Source organism: Muntiacus reevesi, chromosome 1, assembly GCF_963930625.1.
Source record: "Muntiacus reevesi chromosome 1, mMunRee1.1, whole genome shotgun sequence".
NCBI lineage: Eukaryota > Metazoa > Chordata > Mammalia > Artiodactyla > Cervidae > Muntiacus > Muntiacus reevesi.
In genome coordinates, this window is record NC_089249.1 from 157542732 (window position 1) to 157570691 (window position 27960).

At 39.5% G+C, this 27960-nt stretch overlaps 1 protein-coding gene and 2 long non-coding RNA genes across 3 annotated transcripts in view; all 3 read right to left on the reverse strand.

Moving 5' to 3' along the window:
• The window catches only part of CMPK1 (cytidine/uridine monophosphate kinase 1), a 34246-nt gene extending 17852 nt beyond the window's left edge, over nucleotides 1-16394 (reverse strand). Inside the window, exon 1 of the mRNA XM_065913434.1 lies at nucleotides 16089-16394. Within this exon, the coding sequence (XP_065769506.1) occupies nucleotides 16089-16259 (171 nt within the window). The 5' untranslated portion in view covers nucleotides 16260-16394. The remainder of the gene's footprint in view (nucleotides 1-16088) is intronic.
• Nucleotides 12381-15908, reverse strand: LOC136152180 (uncharacterized). The gene is made up of 2 exons (XR_010660190.1): nucleotides 15736-15908; nucleotides 12381-14510 (listed from the first exon to the last, which is right to left on the reverse strand). It is a non-coding gene; the product is annotated as an uncharacterized lncRNA (long non-coding RNA).
• Nucleotides 16395-23332: 6938 nt separating the features above from the next.
• On the reverse strand, nucleotides 23333-24346 carry LOC136169191 (uncharacterized). Its single transcript, XR_010663396.1, has 3 exons — nucleotides 24272-24346; nucleotides 24039-24143; nucleotides 23333-23406 (listed from the first exon to the last, which is right to left on the reverse strand). It is a non-coding gene; the product is annotated as an uncharacterized lncRNA (long non-coding RNA).
• Between the last annotated feature and the right edge of the window lie 3614 nt (nucleotides 24347-27960).

Sequence of the window (27960 nt, forward strand, 5' to 3'; positions counted from 1 at the left end):
GAATACACATTTTTGATGGTATAGCTATCAAATTCTAGCCCGGCCTGGGATTTAACATTGACTACAGACCCATTTATATATATAATGTAGACCAGAATATAAGGAATTCTTGTTTCTTGATGAGAATCTGACTTTTTCACACAAAGGAAATGTCCTAATAAGTGATAAGTTTATGGGTAATTTTTATGGAAAACTTTCTTCCCTGCCATAACTACACAACAGGAAGAATGGTGGAAAAAATTTTGCAAAATGGACAACCTCTCCCACCTCTCTAGTCTGACTTGGTGAAAGCTGCTCAGCTGTGTCCGACTCTTTCAGACCCCATGGACTATACAGTCCATGGAATTCTCAGGCCAAAATACTGGAGTGGGTGGTGTTTTAGTCACTAAGTCGTGTCTGACTCTTATGACCCCATGAACCGTAGCCTGCCTTTCCCTTCTCCAGGGGATCTTCCCAACCCAGATCTCCCACAATGCAGGCAGATTCTTTACCAGCTGAGCCACAAGGGAAGCCCAACAATACTGGAGTGGGCAGCCTATCCCCTTCTCCAGCAGATCTTCCCAACCCAGTATCTGAATGCAGGGGTCTCCTGCATTGCAGGCAGATTCTTTACCAACTGAGCTTAGACCCAATTATGCCCTGAAATCAGTCAAGGAAGTAACACAAATCTATTACTCCCACTCTTCCTTTCCACCTACATTATCCTCTCTCTCTTCCACCTTCAACTCTCAGTCTCAGGCACAATACAGACATTCCCAATTATACCTCTTTTACAGTTTTGGCCTCACTATCAATCTTTTAATCTCTGCATCACAGGCAATAGAAAGCATACTGTATGTTCTAAAGTGCAAGATATCAGACTTCATCAAAATTAAAATTTCTGTGCTTTCAAGGGCACTACGAAGAAAATGAAAATATGACCCACAGGATAGAAAAAAACATTTACAGATAATATATCTGGATAAGGGACTTATACCAAAAATATATTTTAAAAACTCTACAATTTAGTAATAAAAACAACTCAGCTTTAAGAGTTACAAAAGAGAGTTTTTAAAATGCAATTATTCTGCAGGGAAGAAAAAGGACAAATGATCCAAATAGACATTTCTCCAAAGAAGATACAGAAATGTCCAATAAGTATGGGAAAGTTGCTCAACATCATCAGTCATCAGGGAAATACAAATCAAAACCATAATGAGATACCAGTTCACACCCATTAGGATGGCTATTTATTTATTTTTCTTATGCCTTGACCCAAGCAATTTATTCACATATATTAGAATTTCCTCTCCCTATGTGGCCACTGCAGAAGTTCATTTCAGATGGCTATTTAAAAAAAAAAAAGAAAAAGGCCATGTGAGACATGAAAGATGCTCACAGCATTAAGTCATTAGGGAAATGCAAGTCAAAACCACAATAAGATACCACTGTACACCTACTAGAGTGGTGATAATCAATCAAACAAACATAAAATGGTAAGTGTTGGTGAAGATAAAGAAACCACCCATCATTGGTAGGAAGGTAAAATGGCACAGCTGCTGTGGAAAATAGTTTGGCAGTTCCTCAACAAGTTAAACAGAATTATATGATCCAACAACTCCACTCCTAGCTATATAACCAAACGACTGAAACAGATGCTTATATGCCTGTGTTCATTGCAGCACGACTCACAATAGTGGAAAGCGCTCATCCAACGACAGATGAATGGATAAACAATATGTAATATACACATACAGTGAACCATCATACAGCCATAAAAAGGAATGGATGAAACTTAAAAACATTATACTAAGTGAAATAAGCTGTTAAAAAAAAAAAAAGGTGGGGGGACAAATACTGTATGATTCTACTCATACGATGTACCGAAAACAGGCAAATTCAGAGGTAAAAAGTAGACCAGAAGTTACTAGCGGCTGGGGGAAGGGACGAATGGGAAATTATTGCCTAAAGGTAGAGTCTTTGTTTGGTGTGAAGATAAAGTTTTAGAAATCGTGGCGATGGGTGCACAACATTATAAATGCAATTTATGCCACTGAATTACACACTTAAAGTGGTTGAAATAGCAAATTTCATGGTATATTTTGTGTGTGTGCTTATTCGCTCAGTTGTGTCTGCCTCTTTGCGAACCCATAGACTATAGCCCGGCCAGGCTCCACCGTCCATGGGGATTCTCCAGGCATGAATACTGGAGTGGGTTGCCATGCCCTCCTCCAGGGGAATCTTCCCAACCCAGAGACTGAACCCTCTGCATTGCAGGCAGATTCTTTACTATCTGAGCCAGTAGGGAAGCCCTTGATTTATTTTATCACAATTTAAAAAAAAATCAGTAACATAATAACATCAAAATCTTTGAACTGCACACTTTAAGTGGATGACCTGTGTGGTATGTAAATTATATTTCCAAGTTATTTTTTTAAAACCACAGAATATGACTTCTGAAAAATTTGAAACAAAATTTCTAAAACAAAGAACCAATTAATTAAATAATGTATGTAATCTACAGAGTATTATATCATCATATAAATTATATGGTAAAAGTACATTTATTAACATGATAATATGCTTGTGATATTATAAGTAAAAAGCAGGTTTTCAGAGTATGAGCCTACTTAAAAAAAAAAAAAATCTCTGGAAATATATGTCCCCAAATATTGATTAATGGTGGTCTTTTCTGGATGGTAAGATTACTAGTGATTTTTACACTGCTGTTTTACTCATCTGTATTTTCTAATTTTTCTATAATGTATGTGTACTATTTGTATATTTAAAAAGTAACTAAAAGTAAAAGCACTCGCATGGTTAATAAGAGGACGGTTAAGGTATATATACAGGCTTAGCTTATGACACTTACCCAGTCACTAGGTCATTTGCTCCATTTAGCATCAAGTAACCTATTTTGAATATAAAGAGCATTTATACTATAAACTTCTCCTTAAATCGTTGCCCATTCTAGGATTTTTAATTCTAAGCTAACTCCAAATATTTTCTCTAAGTAGAAAGACCTTTCATATTTGGTAGACTCTAAAATACCACCTTGAGTTTTTAAAAACCTGTAAACTGACTAGTGTGGGCAATCATTTCCTTATGCCATAGTAAACAATGGGAATATAATGCTTCCTCAAACTACTTTAATCTAACTACTCTTTGATCTCTTAACCATAGACCTTTTCTAAAATAATGTTACTCTTTATACATTTTACTGAGGGCCATGTACTGTGCTGAACATGGTAGAAGCATTATGGTATTTCACCTTTATAACAACCCAGTGAAGCTGGCATTATTATTATCAGCACTTTACAAATGAAGACACAGAATCAGAAAAGTTAACAATAAGTGGCAGACTGAGATTTCAGCCAACATCTGATTCCAAAGTCTACATTCTTTCTAATACTATGCTATATTGTAAGAAAGTTGGCTCAACATCCCATTTCTTAAATATTTTTAATTAAAAAAAATTCATACATACACAATTGTTCCATTTCAAAAAGTTATTCCTTTTCCCTCCTTTACACATATTTTGTTACCACTCTGAAGTTCTATGTAAATATGAAATTCAGTGGGAATTTATTATGTACAATTCCTTGGTGCTCCCATTCATATAGCATACAATGGCAAAGAATATATACCTATTCATAGTGACTGCATAATATACCTCCTGAATGTGACTACATAGGATTACAGGATTATTAACATTGAAGTCTCAGTATACAGATCTGTTTTAGGGCTGTCCAGATCATCTACTTTCAAACCCCTCATTTTATAAAAGGGGAAACTGAGATAAGCTGACTTGCTAATTAGCGGAAACTGGCACTTGAACCTAGGTCTCGTGACTTTCAGAGACTATTATTCCACAGTGAACCTCTGAGGTAATTCCCAGGTGACAGATAAGGAGACAATCTTGCCGTCAAGCTACTGTGGCCTTGGCATGTCAGAATCTGCTAGTGGAAATTTAAACGGAGACTTCAAGTTGATGCACTTTACCATTTTGTTTATCCTAGCAGGTAGATGAGATCAGGAACTTTATCCACACACAGAGTCAGGCATATCTGATCCACCACTCAGCCAGACTCTCACCATCCTTGCTTCATTCTTGCCTTTTGCCACTCTTGACACCATTTCCACTTACCTCATCCAAAAATCATTCAATAAGTAGCAAATAAAAATTTCCAATTAAAAAATCTAAATAAATTAGGACTTCCCTAGTAACACAGTAGATAAGAACCTGCCTACCAATGCAGGGGACATGTGTTGGATCCCTGGTCCAGGAAGACTTCACATGCTATGGAGCAACTGAGCCTGTTCTCCACAACTACTGAGCCTTGCTGCAGAGCCCAGGAGGGGCAGCTACTGAAACCCACGCCTAGAGCCTGTGCTCCACGACGAAGAGTAGCCCCCACTCACCACAACTAGATAAAGTACATGAAAAGCTATGAAGACCCAGCATCGCCAAAAATAAATATATGAAAATTATTTTAAAAATAAAAAACTAACTTAGCCATCAAGTCAATTCCCAATTACATAATAAAATATCTGGGCTGTCTCTTTACTACCAGTAGACACCAAGAGGAACAAATTCATGTTATTATCAGTATCTAGCTAAACTATACTTAATTACAACGGTAAGTCCTATAGGCCAAATTAAATACACAGAACTTTCCAGTTTCAAGCACCAATGACTAATACATCATGGAAGTTCCAAACAAAAGGTGAGCAAGGAAGGCGTCTTTTTGTGAAGTCCCAAAGTGAGCATATTTAATTGCTTGTTGGTATAGAGTATACCCTAATGATGAACAGAAACGACTTACTGGTCTTCTGGAGATGGCTGATGGAAACCAAGCATGGAACCCTGTGTTTTTTTGGGACCCAGTCCCTCAAAGTTTCTGAGAATGGAACATAGTAACTGGGGCTTCTTCCTTTACCAAAGTTCAACAAGCAGCAGAAAACTGTCAGCAAACACTATGTCCAGTAACACCTGTTCTCTATTAAATTCTAAATGCTCTTATCACATGTTTAGTCTGTAAATATGTTCTTAATTTAACTGAAATGTTAAGAGTAAATACATTTTCATATGGTAACTGGGCTAAAAGTACTACCTTTAAAACTAAGAAGAGTCAGTGTGATCTAGTTAACATGACACAAAGAATAAGACAGTTATCCCCGGCCCTCTGCTATGGTTTTTCCAGTAGTCATGTAAGGATGTAGGAGCTGGACCATAAGGAAGGCTGAACACTGAAGAAATGATGCTTTCAAACTGTGGTGTTGGAGAAGATTCCTGAGAGTCCGTTGGACTTCAAGAAGATCAAACCATTAAATCTTAAAGGAAATCGACCCTGAATATTCATTGGAAGGACTGATGCCAAATCTGAAGCTCTAATACTCTGGCCACCTGATGTGAAGTGCCAACTCATTGGAAAAGACCCTGATGCTGGGAAAGACTGAGGGCAAGAGAAGAAGCGGGTAACAGAGGATGAGATGGCTGGATGACATCACTGACTCAATGGACGTGAGTTTGAGCAAACTCAGGGAGATAGTGAAGGACAGGGAAGACTGGTGTGCTGCAGTCCATAGGGTTGCAAAGAGTAGGACATGACCTAAAGACTGAACAACAACCCCTGCTTCTACCCTTTCTCTCTTATCTGGTCCAAAAGTCTCACTACAAGAGAGTTTTCTCTGAAATGCTCTGAATTTCAATTGACACCGTTAAAAATATAAAACCTAAAAAAAAAAAAAAAAAAAAAATACTGTACTCCTATGTGACTTTCGGAGAGCTTTCAGATTGCAGTCTTCTATTAGCATCTTAACTAGAATGTGGTGTTTAATTGACTACCGTTACTAAAAACACAAGGATGTAAATGAAGTAGATTTCAGTGGGAGTAACGATATGGGGAAGAACCAGAACTAAAGAGGTATTCTGAGCTAGGGCCGACTTAGGTAGAGGTGTCTAATTTTGATGGGGCTGGAATATTCATTCAAAATCCCTCTGAGCACAGCACACTCATGTAGTAATTAATATATAATTTTATTATTATTACCTTTTGAAGCATGACTGAGCTGGCCAAAAATTAAAAGACTAATTCAACTGCATACAAATCAAGAAACCACAAGACCAGATGAATGAGAGAGTGCTGGATTTGTGGCTGCCCTGGAGATGCCCCCATCCCCAAATCACAAGTGGCTGAAGCCTAGGATTTAACAGGCCACAAAGAAGGGAGAAGACACAAAGACTGAGGCCTAAGTAGGATTGGAGGTCAGATCAATGAGCTCCACATAAAGTCAGGACCTCTGAACCACGATACCCGTGGTGCCTGACCTAGGAAAAAAGAAACTACCATGCAGAGAAAACAGCAAAATTTCCTAACCACAAGCCTATACTGATTAAAGAAACTTCTAAAGGATATACTTCAAGAAATAAAATGATCTGAGAGAAGATCTGAGGTGCAAAAATAAATGATTAATAAAGTGATATGTATTTTTTATTATTATAATGATTTATTATTATTATAATTATGCATATTATTCTAAACAAAAATTTGTTATAAACATTAACAGGTCATTTGTAGGGATTAAAAAAAAAAGTCAACATAGAATTAAAATCCTAAAAAGAAAAAGAAAACAGAATAAGATAGAAAATAGAGTCAAGTGTCCTAAGGTACATCATTTAGAGAAGAGTAAAAATATTAGTATTAGACTTAAGTTACATAATATGTGTGCTTAAAATTTCTAGTGTGCTTAAAATCTCTACTAAAAAGAGATTGTATAGCTTCCAAAGTAGGAAGGAATAAATCACGAGGGAAAAAATCTTAAGCAACTCAAAAGAAGGTTGAGGTAGTAGGGGGGGCAGAAGAGCAGGTAAAATTAACACAGGAAAAGTAAAATGATGATGATAATAATAAACATATTTACAAACGACTTACCATGTACCAGGCACTGCTCTAGGTACTTTATATACATTAGCTCATATACTCCTCACAACACCATTCTGAGGTAGACAGTATATATTATTATTCTTCCCATTTTACAGATGAGGAAATTGAGGCACGGAAACTAAACCTTTGCTAAGATCTCACACATGACATGTGTTATGATAAAGATTCATACCTAGACAGTCTAACTCTCGAGTCTAAACTCTACATACTGCCTATGACAGTTTGACATTTGTTCATGTCCTTTCAAATTCATTTTTCTTCAGTCTAACAACTAAGAATGCCAACCAGAGTGTAACTACTTACATTGCTCAAGACATTTCCTTCAATGACTATGGATAGGCAAGCACAGAATAGGAAAGGAGAGAGATACCCATGTTATGAGAAGTGACTACACAAAGTAGGCACGGTGCCAGACATTTTACTACATGGAATCTCTTGGTTAACCCTCATAATCACCCTATAGAGTAGACTAGTATCACAAATGTCCAGAGGAGAAAACCAAAGAGTCAAAAATTTAAATAACTCATAAAATGGCAGAAATCTTTTATGAATGGCTTCAAAATCTACTTAACAGATGTTTATTGAGCATCAATTTATGCCAGACATTGTACTATACGCTAAAGATATGAGAGTAAATTTAGAAATCTTAAGGCTCTCACCCTTATAGAGCTTATGTTCTAAAGGAGGAGACAATCTAATAGTCATAAAATGAAAGGTGGTCTGCAAACTGATAAATGTTATAAAGGACAACACAATTAGAAACTGGTAACTATCATAAAGGACAAAAGAATTACAACTGATAAGAGCACATAATTGAGAAATCTGACCTAGTCTAAAAATGTGAGGGCCAGTTTCACTGAGGAAGTCATTTTTAGCTCATGCTTCCCAAACTGTATGCCAAAGTGCCCTGGAGCACTGTAGCGAATTCACAAGAGTGCCCTGGATTTACATTTTTAAGGGAAATAGAGCAATACTGAACATCTATTAGATATCATGTGAACTATTAGCTCAGGGTAGCTCACAATTTCAACTTAGATTATGCACACTCTTTTTGAAGACACATCTTTGTGATGCTGACTTTCTGGTGGGCAGTCGCTGTAATAAAAATAAGTACCACATGAAAATTAAAGTGGAAAAGGAAATGAGGATGGAAGTGGCCAATCTGATTCCAAGGTATGAGAAACTGGGCAGTACCTAACAGGCATTTACATCCCATTAGTAAGCGACTGGGTTACATGAGAATGAAATAAAGCTGCTACTTTTTCTTTTAGTTTATAGGTACTTCTTCTTTAAACAGCTACTAGATTGTTAGAAAATACTTCAGCATTGTTTGGCTCTAATTACTGGATACATATAATTAATAAATAAATATAATTACTTAATGAGTATATTTATTTTGAACTAAGGTGTGTGTGAAAAAAAGTAAGGAGACACGAAGGACTCTATGAACTGTGAATGTTTGGGAATCTTCGTATTACGCTAAGAACTGAAGAATAAGTAGGCTTTTCACACACCATGCTGTAGAATGAGCAACAGCAAAAGACAGGGTCCCTATCCTTGAAGACGTTACAATCTAGTTTGGGAGGCAAAACTTAAATAGTTTTTCGTTTGTTTCTGGCCACACTGCATGGCTTGAGGGATCCCAGTTCCTTGGCCAGAGGCTGAACCCGGGCTACAGAAGTGAAAAGTTCAGAATCCTAACCACTAGGTCATCAGGGAACTCCCAATAAACAATTTTAAAACAATTTGTTAAGCTTTAATATTTGCAAAAATCTTTCACATCTTTTCTCATGAAATTATATTAAGTACGTGTCTATCTTCACTCTAAATTAAGAGCAGCAGAGGTTAGTATCTCCCAACACAGAGCAAATAGTTTGTGTTTAGTAAGCGTTTCCTGGGTCAGTCTCTCTTGCATCAGTTTACTCTCTTCCCTTAGGCTTTTCTCAGAATTGAAAGTTCCAATTCCTCTGTGCAAGGGTAACTCTGCTTTAAGTGTTCTTCACTACAACACATCTGGCTGTTTCTTTCCTACTGTCCTTCAAAAGTCAGCTCATACATATTCACTGCCCCCCAGGAAGCTTTCCCTGACCAAATGAGCTGTAATTTAAATGTCCCTTATCTAAACGGTCTACTTGGTTTATTTCCATCATAGGATTTACTACTCTTTTCCTGTAGTAGTCACTGTTTAACTTCCGTATCTCCCAGCTCATTGTAAACTTTTGACAGCAGGGTCCATGCCTTATTCACCTTAGCAACTATCATAGTGCCCAGCTCTCAAAGACTGTTTTCTGAATAAATGACAAGTACAGGGAAATTTTTTTTAAGTCTAATTATGCCTTTCACCTTAATGGACTTTGGGAAAAATGAGTTATTCAGGAAAACTCTGAGAAGGAGATTAACAAATGTGCAAAAATTAAAATGACTGATAACTATCCAGTGCTAGTAAAAAAAAAAAAAAAAAAAAATACACCACTGTAGAAATGTAATTAAGTATAATGTTTTTGAAAAATAATCAAACTATTATCAATTAAAATTAAAAATGCATTTATCTTCTGACTTAGCACTCCTACTTTTAGGGATCTTGCTTGCAAAAATAAAAGCATCCATATGCAATATTATATTTACAAGGACGTTTACTGAAGCATTGTTTGCAACAGCAAAATAATTCCTGAAAAGTATGCTAAATATCTAGCAATGGGGGGGGGGGGGGAATGGTACAACTATGATACGGTAACATCCATATTATGAACTGTTCTGTAGCTAGTGATAAAAATGAGTTAAGTCTATGCGTAGAGACCTAAGAGGGGAGCCATGATACATTTCATAAAAAATAGAATAATCCCACTTGGAGGTAAAAAAGGTATACATATGCACTTTTATTTGTAAAAATACTGAGAAAGAGTTAATACCAGACATTTAATACTGGTGACCTCAGGGTTAGAGTCATCAACAACTATGTATTACAATTGTAACTTAAAACGGAAAGAAAAAAAAATAAAGTTTTCAAAAGTAAGAACAGTAAATAATCTGAACATACTCTCCCTCCTCCAAATTCTAAAGGACAACAAAAACTCCACATTACTGTAACCTTGAATGAGATGACAGTGCTCTGGGAGAGTTGAGGATTCTATGGACTGTCTTTTTAGAGATGATTTAAACTTTACTTTCGTCCAGTGGATCTTCCCAGTTTCTTTAATGAATTATAGTTCCCTTTGGGGATTTGTAATCAGGAGTTTGAAAACTTCAGAATGCTCATCAGATTTTTACAACTATACCATTTACTCACTGAGAGTAAATTGTAGCGTTTCATGAGAAATCAGAGAAAGACAGAGGTTTCAATCAAACATTTATGGTCCTGAAATTGGAAGCACTGCTACTTGGGCGCCCCCTGGGGACAGAATTTTAAATTTTTTTACATCCTCAAGACAAACTGGTGTGCTGTATATCTGTTCATTCAAAGAACACTTACTAAGCACCTATTCGGTACCAGGCACAATGTTTGACACTAGAGACAAAAAGATAAGTAAAATAGAGTTTCTGATTTCTATAATGAATACCTAAAGTCAGTATCACCCAAAATTTTCTAAGTACAGCAGGAAACAATGGAAACAGTGACAGACTTTATTTTCTTGGGCTCCAAAATCACTGCAGATGGTGACTGCAGACATGAAATTAAAAGACACTTGCTCCTTGGAAGAAAAGTTATGACAAACCTAGACAGCATATTAAAAAGCAGACACATTACTTTGCAAAAGTCCATATAGTCAAAGATATGGTTTTTCCAGTAGTCACGTATGGATGTCAGACGTTGGACCATAAGGAAAGTTCAGCGCCGAAGAATTGATGCTTTTGAACTGTGGTGTTGGAAAAAGACTCTTGAGAGTCCCTTGGAAAGCAAGGAGATTAAGCCAGCCAATCCTGGAAATCAACCTTGAATATTCATTGACAGGACTGATGTTGAAGCTGAAGCTCCAATACTTTGGCCACCTGATGTAAAGAACTGACTCACTGGAAGAGACCCTGATGCTGAGAAAGACTGAAGGCAGGAGAAGGGGACGACAGAGGATGAGATGGTTTGATGGCATCACCGACTCAACGGACATGAGTCTGAGTAAACTCTGAGAGTTGCTGATGGACAAGGAGGCCTGGCATGCTGCAGTCCATGGGGTCGCAAAAAGTCAGACACGACAGAGTGACTGAACTAATCAGCATGTAGAATACAAAATATAAACTATTCATATATGTCCTGGAGGAAATTATAACACAGAAGATGATAAAAATGCTTTTGGGGTACTTTAAAAAGGAATGTGGCAAGAATATAAGCTTTAGCATAATTTGCTCATGTAACCAAAATGTTCACCATCTTTAAAAGAGAGTAGATTTAAACATCTCAGCTAACAGATGCAAAATTGTGGTTACTGTTTTCGGACAAGTTTAGGTTATGGTATCATGATTTTTCTTGGGCCAAAACAATACAAAGCTTAATTTAAAAAATTAAAAAATGACATGGTATCCTAACATCAGATTTTTGTTGTTGTTGTTGTTCAGTGTTTAAGTCATGTCCCACTCTTTGTGACCCCACAGACTGCCACACACCAGGCTTCCCTGTGCTTCACCATCTTCCAGAGTTTGCTCAAACTCATGTCCATTGAGTCAGTGATGCTATCCAAGAATCTCATCCTCTGTTGTCCCCTTTAGTCACAATAATAATAACTCCACTCTGAGAACCTGAGTCTTGATTGCACTGATTTAGGAAATGGTTAATCTTTATAAACAAAATGAGGATGAGAAAACAGACTTAAAACAGTTATAAAATAAAACTGAAAAAGATCAGTTCAAATAAATCGGTAAGATTCAACCTCAAAGCCTCCTTCCAATCTCTCCTTCCCAGTTCACAACACTTTCAGAAGATATTGTATCAGATTTGCCTTTTCTTCCTCAAGGTCTAGGAGAGCAAGAAGCAGAGGTAGAATTCACAGCCAGAAAAACAAAACAACTAACAAGCAACAGCTTCCCTCTGTGACACAATCACAATTCCAAAGTCCCAGGACATTAGAGAGCCAAACTTTCAGGTTCTGTGGCCAGGGCCCAAAGAATACTTCTGGTGGCCTCAGTTGGAAATTAACTTAATTTTCTCAATGGAATAATTCTATTTCAGCCATATTTCAGGTACCCTGTGAGCTGAATTAGCAATGGCATGATAGTTGGGGACTTCACCCTTTATTATATACCTTTTTCCCTACAGAAAAATAATTAGTTCCAAAAATTACATCGCTTGGGATTCAGCTTACATTTACCTGTATAATAAAGCATTGGGTCAAAATGCAAGAGACTCACAAAAGAAAAAACAAAAACAAAAACCTCTGACTTGACTGACCATAGACATTCCATTGTTTAATCTGCTAGAAGACAGCAATTACTGAATTATAAACTGTTTGGAATAAAAGGTAACAGTTTAAAAGAGTTTAAGTTCATATAATTGTTGAAATTTTAAAGAACATGATAATATATTACAGAACATATTTCATCATGGAAATCTTATAATTCTTAACAGGTTTGAAATCTTGTCAGCCATTATTGAACAGAGTAAAGAATAAACACTAGTTACAGAATGTAGAGATAATGTTTAATCCAGTGGAGTAATATGGGTATCATTAGTTTGGGTGTGGACACTTCAAGTCACATCATGAGTCAGAAACAAAATACTTAAATACTTTCAAATATATCAGTCATAAACCAATTTTTAAAAGAAACACTACAAAAAAAAGTAATACTACAGTGTACTTCAAAGTAAAAATAACCAATCTCATAAATTAAGAACAGGAACTCTAAAATAGAGGGAAAAAATTATCTACATCTATGTATATCAGATATTTTATCTCATTTTATATTCACAAATGCCATACCAGATAGGTATTATTTCTCCTTTTACAGAGGAACCAAGCTAAAAGTAACAATTTCTCTGGGACTAAAGTGATAGTAAATGGAATAGTTAGGGTTATGGTCTGAACCTACATTTGTCTGATTCTAGTAAATGGCTCCTTAGAATTTGAGAAAATATTTGCAAACAAAGTAACAAGGGATTAATCTCCTAAATATACAAATAGATATGCTGCTCAATATGAAGAAATCCAAAAATTCCAATCAAAAAATGGGTAGAAGATCTACAGACATTTCTCCAAAGAAAACATCAGATGGCTAAAAGGCATCACTACATCATCACAAATTATTAGAGAAATGTAAATCAAAGCTACAATGAGGTATCACCTCATACCAGTCAGAATGGACATCATTAATAAATCTACAAACAATAAACACTGGAGATGGTGTGGAGAAAAGGGAATCCTCCTTCATTGTTGGTGAAATGTAATCTGGTACAGCCACTATGGAGAACAGGATGGAAGTTCCTTAAAAAGCTAAAAATAAAGCTCCCATATGATCCAGCAATCCCACTCCTGGGCATATCCGGAGAGACCCATGATTCAGAAACACATGCACCTCAACGTTCATTGCAGCACTATTTACCATCACCAGGATATGGAAGTAACCTAACCACTCACAGACAGAGGAATGGATAAAGAAGATGTGATACATATATACAATACAGTATTCCTCCACCATAATAAAGAACGAAACAGGGCTATTTGCCACAACATGGATGGACCTAGAGACTCATACTGAGTGAAGTCAGAGAAAAACAAGAATCACATGATATCACTTACATGTGGAATCTAAAAAATTTGGTACAAAACAGAGTCATAGATACAGAAAACAAACTTACCAATGGGGAAGGGAATGAAGGAGGGATAAATTGAGATATTAGGATTGACATACACACACTACTGTGTATAGAATGCTTCCCTGGCAGCTCAGCTGGTAAAGAATCCACTTACAATGCAGAAGGCCCTGGTTCAATTCCTGGTTCGGGAAGATTCCCTAGAGAAGGGAAGGACAGGCTACCCATCCCAGTATTCTTGGGCTTCCGTGGTGGTGCTCACAGTAAAGAATCAGCCTGCAACGTGGGAGACCTGGGTCGGGAAGATCCCCTGGAGGAGGGCATGGAGACCCACTCCAGTATTCTTGCCTGGAGAATCCCCAGGGACAGAGGAGCCTGGTGGGCTACAGTCCATGGGTCCCAAAGAGTTGGACAGGACTGAGCAACTAAGCTATACACTACCATATATAGAACAGATAACCAACAGGGACCTACTGTATACCACAGGAAACTCTACTCAATACTCTGTGATGACCTGTATGGGAAAAGAATCTTTAGGTGGATATATATATCAGTTCAGTTGCTCAGTCGTGTCCGACTCTTTGCGACCTCATGGACTGCAGCATGCCAGGCTTCCCTGTCCATCATCAACTCTCGAAGCCTACTCAAACTCATGTCCATCGAGTTGGTGACGCCATCCAACCATCTCATCCTCTGTCATCCGCTTCTCCTCCTGCCTTCAATCTTTCCCAGCATCAGGGTATTTTCCAATGAGTCGGTTCTTCACATCAGGTGGCCAAAATACTGGAGTTTCAGCTTCAGCATCAGTCCTTCATATAAAACTGATTCACTTTGCTCTACACCTGAAACTGTCACAACACTGTAAATCAACTATATTCCAGTAAAAATTAAAACAAAAACAAACAAAAATAAAGTCTTTTCTCCTTCCCTTATCATGCCATTTACATGTGAGTTATTTCATACATACAACAAAACTTGAAATCAATTGTCATGTCTTTTAAAAAATGAAAAAACCAACAAAAACAAGCAGAAAATTTTTTTATCTATTTCTTGGTTGATTTAGTTCCACTTATATTCCTACAACTGATCAAGAATTATCAATACAGCTATAAAACACATAATGAAGATATTTATGTTACCATCCGACTATTTCTGGATGCTCTTTAGAGAATAAAATATACTACAGGAGTGGGTTGTATGAACCTGAGAGAGGAGTAAAATCCCAAAGCTAATAAAAGCCATGAGTTTGAGCAAGCTCTGGGAGTTGCTGATGGACAGGGAAGCCCCGCGTGCTGCAGTCCATGGGATCGCGAAGAGTCGGACATGACCGAGCAACTGAACCAAACTGAATAAAAGCCATATCCTGGAACAGAGGAGGGAATAATTTTAGAAGTTCTGAGTCAAAATCTTTCTGGTCATGGAGTTTCACAAGAATTCTCTGGTGTTTTACAGCACGACTGATCCCCTCTTCTGTTTCTAGATATCTCTTGTCTTCCTCCTCTCCCAAACATTCCCCAGATTCTCCAATAAGTCTTTCATCCACACTGCAGCTAATCAAGTATCTATTCGAAAATTGTTAACGGAATTGAACCGGTAACCTTATCACACTTTGGGGGGGGGAGGGGGAGAATAACACCATTTTAGAGTTGGGAGGCATTTCATATTGAGTTTAAATCTGTGTGCACAGCCTCTACTATTCTAGTGGGGACAACGGAGACTCGGAGAGAGGAAGTGACCTGGCCACGGACTAGGCGTGAGTTGGCACCCGGGCCAGAGGTTGAAGTTTCATCTCATACTCCACGCTTTTCCAACCTCACGAAAGCTGGTTGGGTCTTAGGGCTGGTACTATCCAGGACGGGTTCAGAAAGAGCAATCAGATCCCAGAACACCTAAAGCCTTGTCGCCCGGGGCTTCCTAAGACCAGTTTAGTTACCCGTTTAGAGTTCCCCTTCGGGAAGGGGAGGGCTGAAAAAACCGGTCTCTCCTGGAGGCAGTTGTGGGCACACCCCGGCCTCTAACCCAAATCGACGCAGCTGCCGCCTCCACCCGCCCCACAACCTGTGGTACACTGACCTTCTACGCGCTCGGGGTCCGCGGAAGCGGACATTCCCGGGATCCCTCTCCCAGGCCACTCTCGAGACGAACTTGGACCCCAAAATGTAAGGGAAGAGGGGTGCAGAAACAAAGTAACCCCAAGTGATTCCCTTCCTTTCTAGGCGCCCCCGGAGCGGGCGGACGTGGACTACCAGTCCCGACATGCAGCGCGCCGGCAGACCCTCGACCACCGCCACGTCCGCGGTGCATCGGCCGCCGGGACTCGTAGTCCGCGGTTCGGGGAGCGGGGGGGCGGACAGCCGCGCGCGGCGGGACGGGCCAGCCTGGTGTCCGGTCAAGCCCAGGGAGCCTGCCGACTACCCGGGCCTCACCTCAACGATGCGGGCGCACTGGGTCCCCTTGCCGGCGCCGGGACCGCCGAGAACGAACACGACCTGCGGCTTCATGAAGCGATGCGGGAAGAGGAAAAGTGGCCGGCCGGTCAGCAGCGGAAAGCTAAGGCCTAGGACGTGCAGCAGCCGGCGGCCGCAGCGGCTAAGCATGCACCGCGGCTGGCTCGGACGCTGAGAGAGCTGACAGCAGCCGGGCCGGCGTTGGCGCGGGGCGGGGCGCGGAGAAGGGGGCGGGCCGAGCCGGCGCCCGCCGCGGCCCAGCCGCCGTGGCAGCCGAGGCGTCCGCGCTGCGGCCGGAAGGGGCGGGGCTTCCGTTGCTCTTTCGTTGGCCGAGCCCGAGTCCTCCCCGCCCCTCCGAGGGCTCATTCATTCGTTCCGTCCGCGGGTGGTGAGCCCCCTGGTGCAGGGCCTGTGCTGGCGCGTGGGACGTGGCCTACGGGAGAGCACAATCCATTGTATCTGCTCGCAAGTTTAAATTCCAGAGGGTAGGCAGCCGTCCTGAACAAATCAACACGAATAGATAAATGCAAATAGCAATATTGGCTTTGAAGGAACCAAACGGAGGAATAACAAGAGATGAATGTAATTTGGCTGTGGTAGTCAGACTTCTGAAGAGATGATATACAAGCCAAGACGTAAGGACAGGAAAGAGCAAAGCTAGGCAAACACTGAGATAGAGTGTCCCACAAAGAAGAAACAGGCAAGTTTTTGGAAAACCCCTAAGACTTTCATCTGTGAGAGCAGTTCAAAGGCCCATAAGATCAGTGCTGTGTGAAACGAGGGAGGGAATGAAAGGTGGAAGAGTTTGGCTGATGACAGGTCAGTCAGATCCTTTGGTTAAGGAAAGGAGTTTGGATTATATTCTAATTGCAGTGGGAAGTCCTTCTAACTATAACTCCATTTCCCTGCCCCTTGCATTAGGAAAAATTTTGGAGAAGAAAGAGTTCAATCAATGAGTCTTAGTGAATAGACCTTTAAATGTTGGAGGGAGGAGGAGGAACCCAAGAAGGCAGAGCCAGGAAAGGTAAGAGGAAAACCAGGAGAATACGTTATTCCAGCAAAGAGAGTGTTTGGGGTGGGATTGTGGTGGTGTAGTAGTCAACATGGTGTTAAATACAAATAAGAACAGATAAAACTGCATTTGGCAACAGGGAGACTTACAAAGAGTTCTGCCCAAAGCAAATCATACATTATATCTAATTTGAAGCCTGATTGAAAATGGAGTGGATAGGAGATGAGTAAATGAAAATAATAGATAAAATAAGGGTCAAGACAAAGTTTATTTAGGATGGGTGATAGGAGCCATGCTGTCTAATATGGTAGCCATGAAATTAAAAGACACTTACTCCTTGGAAGGAAAGTTATGACCAACCTAGATAGCATATTAAAAAGCAGAGACATTACTTTGCCAACAAAGGTCCGTCTCATCAAGGCTATGGTTTTTCCAGTGGTCATGTATGGATATGAGTTGGACTGTGAAGAAAGCTAAGCGCCGAAGAATTGATACTTTTGAACTGTGGTGTTGGAGAAGACTCTTGAGAGTCCCTTGGACTGCAAGGAGATCCAATCAGTCCATCCTAAAGGAGATCAGTTCTGAGTGTTCATTGGAAGGACTGATGCTGAAGCTGAAACTCCAATACTTTGGCCACCTCATGTGAAGAGCTGACTCATTGGAAAAGACCCTGATGCTAGGAGGGATTGGGGGCAGGAGGAGAAGGGGACGACAGAGGATGAGATGGCTGGATGGCATCACTGACTCGATGGACATGAGTTTGAGTAAGCTCTGGGAGTTGGTGATGGACGGGGAGGCCTGGCATGCTGCGATTCATGGGGTCGCAAAGAGTCGGACACAACTGAGCAACTGAACTGAACTGAGCTGAACTAGCCACATATGGCTATTTAAATTAATTACATTAAAAATAATTAAAAATTCAGTTCTTCAGTTATAATAACAACATTTTAACAGTTCAGTAATCACATGTGTTTAGTGGAAATTGTATTGAACAGCATACATACCAACCCTGTCATCACAAAAAGTTCTACTGGTCAATGCTATACTTGAGCTCATGCTTAAGGGGCTAGGAATGATTTGAAAGAAAGAAAGAGAGGTAACCCCTTGAGAAGAAAAATCAGATGAGCAAGTCCAAAGGACTTGAACCCATCTAAGACACCTGGAGTACCTTAGATGACTTAAAAGTCCTAGAGAGCAAGATGTTCATTTGTAACAGGAATAACAAGAAGAGTAGAGTTGCAGGAAGATTTGAAGACAGGAAGGGTTCCTGTCTGATAACTTTCTTTTTCTTGTAATGAAAGGGCGATATTACCTGAGGGGAAGGGGAAGGGACTAGGATATCTGAGGAGAGAAAAGGTATGAAATAGACATCTTTGATAGTGGAAAATGTGTTTTTCTAAAGAAAACTAATCAATAGGACTTCTGGGAAGTATTAAGCGCTCAATTGGTTTTTGAGATCATGGATTTAAGATCATTAAAGATATTAGACTATTCAGGTACAGGCAGAGAGAAGGGCAGGGAAACAGTTGCGCTAATCCAGAATTGGGGTTTTGCCAGGCAAGTAAAATAGAGAGAGAGAAGTCTAAGGGAGTGTTTGCAAGAGAATCAAGGTTTATGCAGAATCAAGGATTATCCTGGTAGCTCAGATGGTGAAGAATCTGCCTGCAATGCAGGAGACCCTGGATCAATTCCTGGGTCACAAAGTTCCCCTGGAGAAGTGATAGGCTACCCACTCCAGTAATTCTTACCTGCCAGAGGAGCCTGGCAGGCTAGAGTCCATGGGGTCGTAAAGAGTTGGATATGAGCAACTGCGCCAGTACAGCACATTCAGAATCAAAATCAGGCAGAAAAGCAAATGGTGGCATGTGAGGGCTAACAGTGGAGAGGTGGAGGGGAGCCGGGGTGGGGGTGGGGGGGCGGAGTTGTCAAGATATTAGAAGTACTGATGTCCAAGAATGGTGGCAGTAGAGAACTTGAGCACATGAGCTGGTGATCTGAGTGGGATGTGTGGAACTGAAGTATCAGAGGTTGTGAGTTTCTGCTGCTGCTGAGATCTGGGATGAGCCCAGGGGAGTGGAAGACTGAAGCAGATACACACCCTGTTATTAGAACTGAGAGGCCAGGGTGTTCAATTTATCATCCAGGTAGAAGTTTAAGTGAGACAGTAGTGGCGTGAAGAGAGACTGCAAGAGTGAAACTAAGTTGTTGAGGGCAGAGTGCCCTCAGGGATACAGACAGGAGGAGAGGGTGGTGGAACAGCCTTCTGTCTGGCTACCACCACGCTCCTTCTCCGTATAACCCTTTTCCTCTTCCCTCACACATTGTTTTCGGCCTCTTTTCATCTTTTCCCCCATCTCCTCCACTTTTTTTGTTTTTTATTTATTTCCAATCCTCCTCCCCTTCTTTTCCCATTTCTGACTTCCTCCCCTTCTCCCCATCTACTTCTCTTTTCCATTTCTTCTCCCCACCCTCTTTCTTTGCCTCTCTAATCCCTTCTCCCTTCAGTCCCTTGTTTTCCCCTTGTTTATTGAGCCCTCTCATAGTTACTATCTTATTGATTTAATGACATAGGTGTTACTATTATATTCATTTTGCAAATGAAACCAAAGCCAAAAGTTGTCTGAAGACAGCGGGCCAGTAAGCAGCAGGAGCTGGAATTCAGCTTGATGTTTTTGTTGTTGTTGCTATAGAGTCAGCATTATCTCCTTTAAAAGCAGAGAACATCAAGGCTGAAAGGAACGGTAGATTTCCTAAGTCCAAAGTCTTCATGTTACCATATGGTGACAGGTAACAAAGTAAGTTCCTGGTCTAAGATCTTTTCCCACTTAGTACAGTAAATATTAGGACTCAAGGAGGATTACTAGGCAAGGGCATCTAACTTAGAATAGGGAGACCTAAGTTTAAGTCTCTATGCTACCAATAAATCACTGTAACCTTAGGAAACTCTGGTTAATCTTGGAAATTCAGTTTTTCATCTTTCAACTAGGAAATGGAGAGAAGGGTAAAATGAAAGCCTTGGTATAGATGACCTCAAACCACCCTACTGTGTTTAGTTTTTGATGAGAAGAAGGACAGTTATCCAATTGCTGCTGCTGTGCCTCTTGAAGGTATGTCCCGGTACTTAGCACAGGGATCTGTGAACTTTTTCTGTAAAGAGCCAGACAATAAATATTTCAGTTTTGGGGGGCATACCATCTCCATTCAGCTACACAACTTTGCCATTATAGTAAAAAGCAGCATCAGATCGTACATAAACAAATGAATGTGATAATGTTTCAAAAAACTTTTTTTATGGACACTGAAATTTGAGTTTCATATAATTTGCACCTGTCTCAAAATGTTATTCTCTCATTTTAAAAAATCCATTAAAAATGCAAAAACCACTGCTAGCATATAGGTTTATACCAAAACAGGTGCCCACAGCCTATAGTTACTGCCCTCTGGCCTGGCAGAATACCTGGTGGTAAAAGTCCAATTCAAGCTCAGAGGAGGTCTCCCAATCTTCCACCTGCCAGGGAGGAGGGCGTAGGATATATGTCAGCTGAAAATAAGAATGACTGGTCATATTATTAGGAGGTAGTAGGAGAACAAAAAAAGGCCATATTGGAGCAAATGTGCCTCTTTTCCTTTGGGCATGACTTTTCTCTATCCCATCTGGTATAATCGCCAGAGTTGAAAGATGTTAAAGGGATGGGATCTGTGGAAGAGGGTCTAGAAGGCTATTCTTTGGTTTTTGATGAAGGCCTGTGCCCTTCACGTTAGGAAAGAGAAAGAAAGATAATCTTTCTAGCTCTCATGATAGAGACCACCAGAACTAAGGATTCCACATAGGAAGGAGTCTGGGTGCAAAACTTCATTGTATACTTATAGCAATTTGTAGTAACTTTTCTCTCTTTGACTCCCTGGAGAATTTGACTACAAGGGCTCAGTACTTAGTATCTTGCAGCTCGCCTATCTCCTGCCAACCGTGTTAGGCAACTAAGGAAAATTAACTAAAGAAGAAAGATATTAAAAAAGTGAAACCTCGATACCCGTCTCTACCAAGGGTTTTCCAGAAAGAACAAGGCTAAGCAGAAAACAATTTATTATTTGTTGTCTCTTTGGGCCTCCTCTGGTTATCTTTTGCTATGTAACAAAGCTTAATGGATTACAAGGAATGCTTGGTATAGGAGCCCTGCCCCCAACCCAAACATCACACACATTTGGTGACCAGAGTGTTCAGTGTGAGTAGTGCTGTGGGTAGAGGTTTTCCAAAACACCTGTTTATCACACCAGGTGGTCCCATGGAGCCAAGTCAAAGAGGCAAGCATTCATAAAAGACACTGTGCTACTCTGATGCTCGAACATTTAACCTTCTTGTCCACAGTGAAAGGTCTAACTAACTCTTAGCACCTTAGTCCTAAATTTGTCCCCAAAGAATTCATTTTGCTTTAGCCTTATATCAGTGCTGTTACTCATTGGAGGTGGCAGAGATTCAATGAGTTCCCCCTCGATGCAAACAATCAGACCCCCAATAAGAATATGTGCCAATAAGTATATATTGAATAAATGGCTATCACCTCGTAGAAGTTATTCCCTACCTAAATCCATAGATTGAGTCCATAGATTAAATACATTCGATTAATATCTATTGACTATCCACTATGTGTCAAGCATTTCACTTATATTACTTAGTTTTTGGATGACATTCAAACTTTTCAATAATTAATACAATCACAATATTTGTTGAGATTTCTGTGCCAGGATTTGCTGTGCCAGGCATCAGTCCCCTAGTTGTGGGATCATGAGGCGGTCCTAGGTGTCCCAAGTTCTCAGGGAAGTAGCTATATCCAACTCACATGGAAATAATTAACTTTTAACCACCAACACAACTTACCAGTTGTGTGTTGGCTGAATATCAGCCTTGCCTTATAAAATCTGCATAATGAAATTAGTGCTGTCATTTTGAAGATGGAAAAAGAGCCAGGAAGTGGAAGTACTTTATTTAAACCCACAGAGGCAGTTAGGTAGCAAAGTCAACTTCAAACTTAGAATGTATAGCTTCAAAATATGCATTCATCCTATACAATACTGAACTTTCAGGAGGTAAAAAGTTCCATATGCACAAAATCCATTCAAAGTAGGTTCTGTAACAGATGTGAAGACTGATCTCAGAAAGACGTAAAAATAAGAGCTATCCTCAAAACTCACTCCTACCCATATGTGTTTATTTATCAAGTGACATTAAGTCTTTGGAGTATATATTCAGGATATGCATACTATTACCAGAGTAGAGCTGGGTTCCCAGCGAACTCTCAAGGGTCTTAATAGGGCCTTTTCGCCATTTATGTCCTATTTATCATACTTGCCCTTTAAATATCTGTTCCATACTTTGATTTTTCCATTTTTGATAACATCTGTTTGATGTGCTATTCATTTTTCAGGATTCAGCTCAGATTTTACCTCCTTTGGGAAGCTCTGTCTAAATTCCCAAGACTGGGTTAGGAGCCCCTCTTTTGTGTTTCTATACCCACTCCCACCATCGCGCCCACACTTACTGCATCCCGTGTTTACTTCTGTTGTGGCACTGTGGTGTACTGTGTATCCACACACTTGATTTAGAGCTCCTTGAAGGCAGAGACTATGTCTGATGATTCTGTACAACATAACAATTGTGTTACTGTTACAACGTGATTTACTCTCTTAAGAAAACTCCAAGGTTCTTGGAAGATTTAGAGTATATAACTTGGCTCCTGCCACTCAAGTTCTATCTACAGTGGTCTTTGACAACTGCTGCCCTGTAATTCCTTTCTTGAGCATCGCTAGGACCGGTTTCTAGGATCAGTTTGGGTGATGGAGCAAAGACAGGTCAGGTGGGTGGGTGGCAGGTCATATGCTCTGCCCTCAGGCCTTCATAGCCATCTATTATATTGTGATCTATTTCCTGGAGGGATGGTTAGCCCATTACATAGCCTGATGCTTAATGGAGGCTCTAAAATGAAGACTCGATGTTATTCAAAGTTGCAGTTATTGCTGTAATGTTTTATCAAAGTACCTTTTATCAAATATTCTGAGAGCACTGGTTAAAAGAAATATGCTTTTCTAAAAGCTGATGTGCCAAATCTGGCAACAGACAATACACTTACCCTCCTGGGAGTGACTGTCAGCTGAGCTCAGTCTGCCTGCTGCAGAATGGCAGGCTGACCAGTGAAGGGAAATGACGGTCTTCAGCAGGTCTTACCGTGTTTTTTGCCTATTACAACTTTGCAAGCCTAGGTAGTTTGCATATACCTACAGTTTCTTTGTCTGAAAAAATCAGGATGGTTTAAAAAAAAAAGTCAGTTTAACCATTATTTACAGAGAATTTACCAATATGTTATTTGATCTTTCTCTTATTCCAAAACATTCCAAGCTTTCAAAAAATAAGTAATATGAGTCAACATGACTTGACACATTGTTATTATTACCTCTCCCAAGAAGTTTGAATCTCAAAGAAATTCTGCATAAATTGACAGATTAACAATCCCCCTTAAAAATATGATGTTCCTTAAAAGCAAAGCTGTAGTCATTTTCCAAAAGTGCCAGTCCAGCTTAGCTCAGAAGTGTAAATACAGACAGGGAAAGTTGGGTGTTTTGTAAATAAAGGCAGAATTGGTAACTGATTCCAGCTTCCCTGTTCCTGTTGATAACAATAGCTCTTTAATTCCCATGAAGAGCCTGTTAGCAGGCACATGAGGTTTATAAAACTGAACATTTACCAGGTCTAATCTTAAAAACCGTGTCATATGTTCAGGGACTGAAAGGGAATAAGGAAAAATGAAAACAATTGATATGTTAGAATGTAGAACTTTGGATTTATTTTTCACTTTACATTTTTTTTCTTTATAGCATTGTTTGTGCAACAACTTAAAACACATTTTTAAAAAAGTATAACTTACTGGAAATGATTCTCTGTGAAGCAAATCAAAGCTCTTAAAATTTGAAAAATAAGACTGGTAGCTTTCCTGTGTAGGGGCCAATAGCCATAGCAATTCCATGGTGTCCTGAAATGATATAAAACAGGTGGATCAGTGGTAAAGAATCCGCCTGCCAAGCAGGAGACGCTTGATCGATCCCTGGGTCAGGAAGATCCCTGGGAGAAGGAAATGGCAACCTACTCCAGTACTCTTACCTGGGGAATCCCATGGATAGAGGAGCCTGGCAGGCTACAGTCCATGCAGCTGCAAAGACTTGGACATGACTTAGTCACTGAACAGCAGCAGCAGCCTATATAAACAAGGATCAAAGAATAGCACGGTATATATTCAATCTATTTAATTGGCTGCAATCTAACAATAATTCATATTTGCTTTGGATAATTACCTCTTATTACCCGCCCCTATAAAATTGGGCTTTCCTTGTTCTTTGCTTATCACATCCTTCCAATTCCCCATGCCATTTAGCACAAAGCTTAATTTGTAGTAGATCCTTGATAAAGCATTTGTAGGTTTGATTTCACTAATTTAACAAATTTAATTTGTGAAGCAATTAATTTACAAAATCATTCCTTTAATCTTTATGTATGTATAGCAATGTGTTGCTTATTTACTAACAGTGTTGGTTGTTAGTACAGCTGGTACACTTAATAGATATAGGTAGTCTTTTAATTAATTTTCACACTATGAATTAACTCTTTTATGATAATGTACAATATGCAAATAAGGAAAATTAATCTTAAAGAGTTTAAATAGCAGAACTGGGGCCAGATCCCCAAAGTCAATGCTTATTACATTATATCATATTCCAAAAAATTTTTGATATGTACGGAATAAGCCCTTTGGACTCCTCCAACTTGTCCTAAATATGAGGCTGAATCATTCCAGTTCAAAAATGAAGTCAGTAATTACTTTTAATTTAGTTTTAAGAATATCAACTCTAAATCCAGATCTGAAAGAGACACGTGCACCCCAATGTTCATCGCAGCACTGTTTATAATAGCCAGGACATGGAAGCAACCCAGATGCCCATCAACAGATGAATGGATAAGGAAGCTGTGGTACATATACACCATGGAATATTACTCAGCCGTTAAAAAGAATTCATTTGAATCAGTTCTAATGAGATGGATGAAACTGGAGCCCATTATACAGAGTGAAGTAAGCCAGAAAGATAAAGAACATTACAGTATACTAACACATATATACGGAATTTAGATAGATGGTGGCGATAACCCTATATGCAAAACAGAAAAAGAGACACAGAAGTACAGAACAGACTTTTGAACTCTGGGGGAGAACGTGAGGGTGGGATGTTTTGAAAGAACAGCATGTATACTATCTATGGTGAAACGGACCACCAGCCCAGGTGGGATGCATGAGTCAGGTGCTCTTGCTTGGTGCACTGGGAGGACCCTGAGGAGTCGGGTGGGGAGGGAGGTGGGAGGGGGGATCGGGATGGGGAATACGTGTAACTATATGGCTGATTCATGTCAATGTATGACAAAACCCACTGAAATGTTGTAAAGTGATTGGCCTCCAACTAATAAAATAATATTTAAAAAAAAAAAAAAAAAAAAAAGAATATCAACTCTATTCATGGCATTTTTTTCCATAGCATTGAATGTATATCCTGCTTAGAAGTCCAGTGGTAAAAAAATGTTTTAATTGAAGTCTGTTTGAGTTATTATTAAGCACAAAAGAAGGCATTTATTTATTGCTGTTGTTCAAAAAGTTAGCATATACTTCACTTCTCCTCTTGCCCATTCCTTACTTAATTTTTTTTTTTTTTTTGGATAAGTAAGAAGTAGATTTGTTTAGAGAGAAACACACTCCACAGACAGAGTGTGGGCCATCATAGAGGGTGAGTGTGGCAGCCCCCTTCTTCTTTTTAAACAGACTTTATTTTTAAGACCAGTTTTAGATTAACAGGAAATGAGAATATAGTACAGATTCTCCTCATTACCCACCCCCAAGATTCCCCTGTTATTAAATCTCATATTTAGTATGGTACATTTGTTACAGTTACCTATCCAATATTGGTCACTATTATTACTTAAGGTCCAGAATTTATTTACAGTTTCTTAGCTTTCAACTTGGTCTTCATTTTCTCTAACATGATTCCAGTCATGATACCACATTTACATTTAGTTATCTCTTTAGGCTCCTCTTAGCTAGTTTCCAGTTTTGAGAAGTACAGGTCAGATACTGTTGAAATTTGTCTGATGTTTTTCTCAAGATAAGTCTGGATTTATAGGTTATTGGAAAGAACACCATACAGATGAAGTGCCATTTTCATCACAGCCTATCAAGTATACACATTATCAGCATGACTATTCATATTGACCTTGATCACTTGGTTGAAATACTAATGGTCATGTTTCTCCACTGTTAAGTTACTCTTTCCTCCAATCCTTAACATATTGTACACTTTGAAAAGATGTCACTATGCCCAGCCTACACCTTAGGAGTAGGGAGTTGTATGTTATGCCTGCCCCTTCCTTTTTGTTTAATTCATATCATCTTATGTTTCTCTTCCAGATATTTTAAAGTAGCTCTTAAAAAAAACCATAAATCATAAGAAGCCACAATTGCCAGGACATGGAAGCAACCTAGATGCCTATCAGCAGACAGATGGATAAGAAAGCTGTGGTACATATACACAATGGAATATTACTCAGTCATTAAAAAGAATTCATTTGAATCAGTTCTAATGAGATGGATGAAACTGGAGCCCATTATACAGAGTGAAGTAAGCCAGAAAGATAAAGACCAATACAGTATACTAACGCATATATATGGAATTTTAAAAAGATGGTAACGATAACCCTATATGCAAAACAGAAAAGGATGTACAGAAAAGATGTACAGAACAGACTTTTGGACTCTGTGAGATAAGGCGAGGGTGGGATGTTCAGAGAGAATAGCATTGAAACAAGTATACTATCAAGGGTGAAACAGACCACCAGCCCAGGTTGGATGCATGAGACAAGTGCTCAGGGCTGGTGCACTGGGAAGACCCAGATGGATGGGATGGGGAGGAAGGTGGGAGGGGGGATTGGGCTGGGGAACACATGTAAATCCATGGCTGATTCATGTCAATGTATGGCAAAAACCACTACAATATTGTAAAGTAATTAGCCTCCAACTAATAAAAATAAATGAAAAAAAAAATCATAAGAAGCCCACACAAAGTTTTTTTTACATCCTAAATTCAATCTCTAATCAAATTTTGAGTCTGCCTTCAAAATATATGCAGAATTCAATAACCTCTCACCACCTCAATTGCCACCATTCCAGTTCAAGCTGTCAATCTCTCCTTTATGTCATTGTAGCAGCTGCCTAACTAGTCTCCTTGCTTCTGCCTTTGCTCCCTACAGTTTATTCTCTATGTGGCAACCATAGTGATGCTTTTAAAACCTAAAATCAGATATTGACAGTCCCCTATTTAAAATCTTCCATTGGCTTCCTGTATAAGACTGTAGCTAAGTCCTTGAAATGCCCCATGATCTACCAACACCTCCTGCCTCTTCAAATGTTGATAGTCTTCTAACCCATTTTGCTCAGCACAGACTGGTCTCCTGATCTTCCTTGAAGATGTCAGAAAATGCTCACCCCAGGGCCTTTGCACTTAATGTAAACCATGGCAGTCATCAAAGTGTGCCACTTGGATCTCTCTCTAGAAAGAACTTGACAATTAGCAGCAAATAGTACACTTGTCTGGCAGTCTCTTGTTGTGGTCTTCCAGATCTGCCTTAACGATGGTGCTTGCTCTTTATGGGAAGTTCCAGGCAATGACTGGGTACAGCAAGGGTTCTGGTCATTTCTGCCTAATGTGGGATTCCTCTCATGGGCAATCTTTGCTCCAGAGTTCTCCACTGGGTCA